Here is a 6,000-nt window from a genome sequence, read left to right on the forward strand (position 1 = left end):
AAGAGTTACATTTGGTTGCACTGAATCCTAAAATGCCAAGACGGGTCACTTAATCCTAACATCTCTGGTTCGGGTCCAACCAAGGAACCGTGTTGCATTCTGACACACAGTCACACACATAAAGATTGATAGGCCTACAAGAAGATTGCAAGTGATTGTAAGAGTGTAACTTATATTACAAAAATGCCTCAATTTGACATAGGGCCTACATTCATTTTCGAGTACAACCGGTAAACCTCAGGTCCCTGGAAAATAAATGCTTCCCGAAGTGACACAAATAAACAATTAGCATAAGAAGTTAAATCAACAGAAGGCAGCGACATATCTGAGAATGAGAAGTGACTCGCAAATACGGTAGCTTGGCAAACTAAAAACGTAACAAGGCGAAATTGAGTTGAACAGTTTTATAGCATAATAAAATACTCGTTCTTTTACAGTGTTTGGTTCTTCCACAATAACATTTAGAGCCATACCTTCAGCGGCTAATCAAAGGCTCACCAGCTCCACCTTGCGGCCGGGCAGCGGAACAGCAGCGCTTCATCTGTTGCTAAATAACAGGCAGCTCGGCTAAAATAAGTGTTGCCATTAGCGACCGAGCAACTGAAAGTTGGAGAAACTTGAAGCAAAATTCAAACTAAGTTGTTGTCAATATAAAACCGGGATTTGCTCAACATGACAACTCCACAAAGAAATGCAGACAACTTCATGAAGTTGGAGGGCAACACGACGGAGGTATGACAAGGTTTTTGACGGCAACGACAAATCTGCGGAGTCCTCCGTTGGTGTCTCTAGACCGAGCTTAACTGTTACTAGCTAATTTAGCTAGCTAACTCTCTAGTTAGCCGTCTCCTGATTACACTTTGTTTTCGCAACATTGCAGGAAAAATGTTGTACTCCACTTGCATGACATTTAATTGACAAAAACACCTACCCAAACTAAAACAGTAAAGAAACGTTTTCAAATCCAATTCGACCACTTACGTGTAAAGGCAATTCTAACGTTATAACAATCCAGTGAGCTTTAAACAGGTGGAAGCAGTACTGCAATTAATCACTTAGCTAAAAGTAGCAATACTACAGATGAAAAATAAAATTACAAGTACTTCATTCAAAATAGTTCTGACGTAGAAGTAAACATTTATTAGCATCAAAATATATTTAAAGTAGGCCTACCAAAAATAATCATTAGCCTATGCAGAATGGCACATTTAAGCACTGAATATATTTTAAGTAAATGTAAAGTTACATTCCACCACTGGGTATACAACTATATCATTGACAGGAATTATTCTGCCCCCTGAGTTATTTTATTTGTTCTTCCTGGTTGCATTTAACTGATGTTCTTTACTTGAATTATTATATGATATGCATATGTCCAATTTGTATTCATGTTATATATATTTTATTCCTTCCAATAAAAGTGATGACTATTTGACCTATCAAATATACTAGCTTATTGTTGGTGTACTTTATGTGCTGTTGTTCAAAAACACAGCATACCTTTACTGAGAAGATGCCATAAACACCTGTGTAACATGTTATAACACAGGGCTTTTCCCTTATTCCAGCATATGGACGGTATTCAGAAGTCACTGGAGAGACTTCGAAGCTTTTCTGTGGAGGATGCCACAGAGACAGGGCTGCTGCGGTCCCGGATAGACGAACAGTCAGGTCTGATCTGCATGCTGAAACAGAGAGCAGATGAAGTGCTTCTTCGATGTATAGCCCTGCAAAAAATCAATACGGAGTCAGAGGAACAAGTAGCACAATACCAGAAAGAACTTGACAGTGAAAGAAAGAAAGCTGAGCTCATAGAGAAAAGATTTATGGATTTAGCCTCAAACAATCAAGCAATAATTGCTTTCATGGACGAGCACAAACATCAAAATGTTCAGTTAAAGCTGGTAAACCAACAAATGCAGTCGGAAAACAAAACACTTTTCTCCAAAAAACTACAAGATAAAGAAGTGTTTGTTCAAAAACTGATGCAAGAAATCAAACAGCTGACAGAAAAATATGAAAAAAGGGAAAATGAATATAGGTAAGAACTATTATCCGTTCATTATTAATACTGCTAAAAGGTTGATCAACAGCATTTTGATCATCTGAGTGATTCATCTGTCCAATCTGCCAAACATTTCTTGTTTGAAGCTTTTAAAATATGCGTTTTTCCCCATTTTTTGTTATTCTAAATTACATTTTCTCCAATATCAATCTTTCAGTGTGGAATTAGCTGGATGCAAGTCTAATATCCTGGAACAAACAATGCAGCATGAAAACAAGGAGGCATCCCTACTTAATCAATTACATGATTCTCAGCAACAACAAAGAGATGCTGTAGAAATGTGCAACGGTGGGTAGAAATTGTGTATCACTCTCTGAAGTGCTTCGAAGCACAAGCACTTGTAAACGCATGACCTTCTCTCCTCAACCAGACCTTCAGCAGAAGCTACAAAAAGCAGAAGAAGAGTATGCTTTGAAGGAAAGCAACATGAGAGAAAGCATAACAAGCCTCACCAAAGAGAAAGACAAACTACTCTACTTGTCTATGGAAAGGGGGAAAGTAATTCAGGTGATTAAAAATAGTATTTGTTCTCATTAATCAAAGCTCTTTACAGACCAACCAATAACTTTGCTCTTGAATACAGGAGAAACAAGAGGAAATCAAGCAGCTGGAGACTAAATGGAAAGAGGAGAAAAAAGCCTGGGTCAAAGCAGAGCACAGGTAAATACATGGTGTGTCAAAAGTACACAACTGCTTGAAGAACCTGAATGATAACAATTGTTGTCCCCGCCTACATTTGTCCCTGCCAGATTTGAAAAGGAAGCCGAAGCTGTTAATGCAGATGTTAAAGTGAAGTCTCTCCAGTGTGCACTTGATGAATCCATAAAATCAAATTGGAAGCAGAGAAAGGTTTGTTTTAATCTGCAATATTGAAAAGCGATTCAAAGTGCTTGTATATCGCTGAAAAATACTAAACACCATTTCCATAACTTTACAGGATTTTGAAGCCTTCAAAGAACACAGCACCAACCTCCTTATGCAAGAAAGGGAGTTAAATAAGAAGCTTCGCCACATGATGGGATAACATTTAGCCTTACACAAGTGTTCTTACCAATGTTTGCATTCAAACAAATAATTTAACAAAAATAGTTTGCTGCTTCATAGTTCCAACAACAAAAAAGGACAACATGTTGAATCAGTTCTTAACATGAGAATACTCCTCTGCCAGTTTTTCAGCCTTTTCAATTACTTTTCCAAAACAATTAACATTAAATGAATTTGAAATCTCTAAATCTTGGTGCAGCAAGCAGCATTGTACTTGAATGCTTTGGAAGCCTTTGATTGTATTATGGAGAGGCACCAGGTTCGCCATTTGGCCTTCTGCTACGTAGTGGGGCTGCAACAAAAAAAAGCTAGATCTTACGAACGTGAACTACTGTACGGTCAGCTTATCTTCCTCTGATAATTCATCCACACCAAGAAAAACACTGATGTCCTGCATGACTTGTAGTCCTAAAAAAAAGAACAATTCAGTAAGATAATGCTTTAGTTAGGTTCTAGCATTGAAGTTATTGTTGACATCCATTCAACATGTCTTAGCATCCACGTCAAGGCTTGCCTGAAGAATCTTATATATGCCACGGGCAGCATTGTAGTGTTCATCCAAAACAATATTGGGGTCCATGATTAGGGAGGTGGAATCCAAAGGGTCCACAGCAGTTGTTGGCGTTTGAGGGCCCATAGGGGTCCTGAAGGCGGAGGTCCAGAACCTTATGAACGCAAATCAGACCCTCCGTTCCATCTATGGCGGTCATTCTGAATGTGTTTTCACCTTGAACGAAAACATGATGAGAAGCAGTAAAGACTCTGTAGACATTTAAGCCCTAAGTGACAAGTGATAAGAAAAAAACAGTGACCGTGATTATATGTCTGATTTGAAACTCTCTTATGTGTTAATTACTAAATAAGGGAAAACATTTCAACACTTTCAAAATAATATTTCAAATTGACATTGTATTTTATTAAAAGGTAGGTTTAAAAAAAAAAGTTTTGTTGGTATTATTTTCATTTTTTCCTTAACAGCAGTTCATCACTTATTAAAATATACATCTGATTAATAAAGGAAGATGTGACAATAACATTACATAAACAGCCTACCTTGAGTTTAGGGTTCATGGAGAAATTAAAACTCAACACGAAGAAAACATGAACGCTTAAATCAGATTTGTAACATGGGTTAATGGTGCAATTCAGTCCTCTTGTGGTCGAAAAGAGTATGGATCACCACTTTATTTTCTTTGCCTTTCAGAAATATGACCAAATAGCTGCTGAAATTAAATAAACATTTGCAGTGATCTCGGTAACTGGAGACTCTATAGTAATTTCGACTGAGTCACTGAACAACGACTTAATCGCGTTTAAAGAAAAGCCAAAGTGTTGATGGTGACAGTAGGTCCATGTGAAGTGTTTTTGAGCACTCGAAGAAACAGCCGTATGTAATGTATCCTTCTGATTGTCTATTTAAAGTTGATCCCAAGCGTAAGAGTCTGCAGAGTCCCGTGGCAGCACCGTCACACAGCACCCAATTTAGTTAAGGTGGCTAAAGGTAAATATATACATAGCTGCCTATCAGCTGAGCATGCGCAGTCCATCTTGCTCTTGCGATCCCCTCAATTACCGGAAGAGGACGGCACAACCCGTCTGCAGCATGGATGTATAATAAGAACTGCAGTTGTGTTTATCTGTGTGATAAATAGTGTACCCTTGCAGTCTATGGTATTTAAGTGCTAACTAAAACCATGCCAGTGTCTTAAAATCCGTGGTGGATACGTTTTCAGATGTTGTACTTAAGTAAATACACATTATCACACTCTGAAAACACTCCACTTTACATACACGCCCTCCATTTGAATCATTACTCAAGTAAAAGTAGTCCTATGTAAGCAGCCTATTAGCATAAAGTATTAGCAGAATTTAAGTAGTCATTGTCCAGTCAAATAGTCTCTGTTGGTGTTTTACTATTATATTACATTACATTGCATTTAGCTGACGCTTTTATCCAAAGCGACTTACAATAAGTACATTCGACCAGGAAGACACAACCTTGAAGAAAACAGAATCATATAAGTACATCAGGTTTCATAGAGCCAAACATTTCAAGTGCTACTCAACTGGCTTTAGGTAAGCCAGTCCTTTATTAGTATATAAGTGCTTCGTTAATAGTTCTAACGCTCGAAGTGGAGTCGAAAGAGATGAGTTTTCAGTTTGCGCCGGAAGATGTGCAAGCTATCTGCCGTCCTGATGTCAATGAGGAGCTCATTCCACCATCCTGGAGCCAGGACAGCAAACCCACGTGTTTTCGCCGATGGGAACTTGGGTCCCCCTCGCAGCGAGGGCGCAACGAGTCGTTTGGCTGATGCAGAGCGTAGTGCACGCGCTGGGGTGTACGGTTTAACCATGTCCTGGATGTACGAAGGGCCAGATCCATTCGCAGCATGGTAAGCAAGTACCAGTGTCTTGAAGTGGATTCTAGCAGTTACTGGAAGCCAGTGAAGGGAGCGGAGGAGCGGAGTGGTGTGGGAGAATTTAGGAAGGTTGAAGACCAGACGAGCCGCTGCATTCTGGATGAGCTGCAGAGGTCGGATGGCACATGCAGGTAGACCAGGTAGACCAGCCAGGAGGGAGTTGCAGTAGTCTAGGCGTGAGATGACGAGAGCCTGGACCAGAACCTGAGTCGCTTTCTGAGTCAGCTGGGGACGTATCTTCCTGATGTTGTAAAGCGTGTATCTGCAGCAACGGGTTGTAGCAGCGATGTTTGCAGTGAAGGACAGGTTGTTATCTAGGGTCACACCCAGATTCCTTGCAGTCTGATATATGATGTTTTTTGGACAAATATTAAGTAGCCTTATTTAGCAAGGGTTTTTTATTCATAAACAGTGATTAAATCACCAAAACAAACAGTGAGCATATGAATCTGAACATCCAATGGTACATCT

At 39.4% G+C, this 6,000-nt stretch overlaps 1 protein-coding gene across 1 annotated transcript; it reads left to right on the forward strand.

Moving 5' to 3' along the window:
- The first annotated feature begins 594 nt into the window (after positions 1–594).
- Positions 595–3,919, forward strand: zgc:172182 (coiled-coil domain-containing protein 89). The gene is made up of 7 exons (XM_034204073.1): positions 595–732; positions 1,569–2,041; positions 2,223–2,353; positions 2,436–2,572; positions 2,649–2,725; positions 2,815–2,914; positions 3,003–3,919. Exons 1-7 carry the CDS (start codon positions 673–675, stop codon positions 3,087–3,089), a joined length of 1,065 nt encoding a protein of 354 aa, XP_034059964.1. The 5' UTR covers positions 595–672; the 3' UTR covers positions 3,090–3,919.
- The last annotated feature ends 2,081 nt before the right edge of the window (positions 3,920–6,000 follow it).

Source organism: Gymnodraco acuticeps, unplaced genomic scaffold, assembly GCF_902827175.1.
Source record: "Gymnodraco acuticeps unplaced genomic scaffold, fGymAcu1.1, whole genome shotgun sequence".
NCBI lineage: Eukaryota > Metazoa > Chordata > Actinopteri > Perciformes > Bathydraconidae > Gymnodraco > Gymnodraco acuticeps.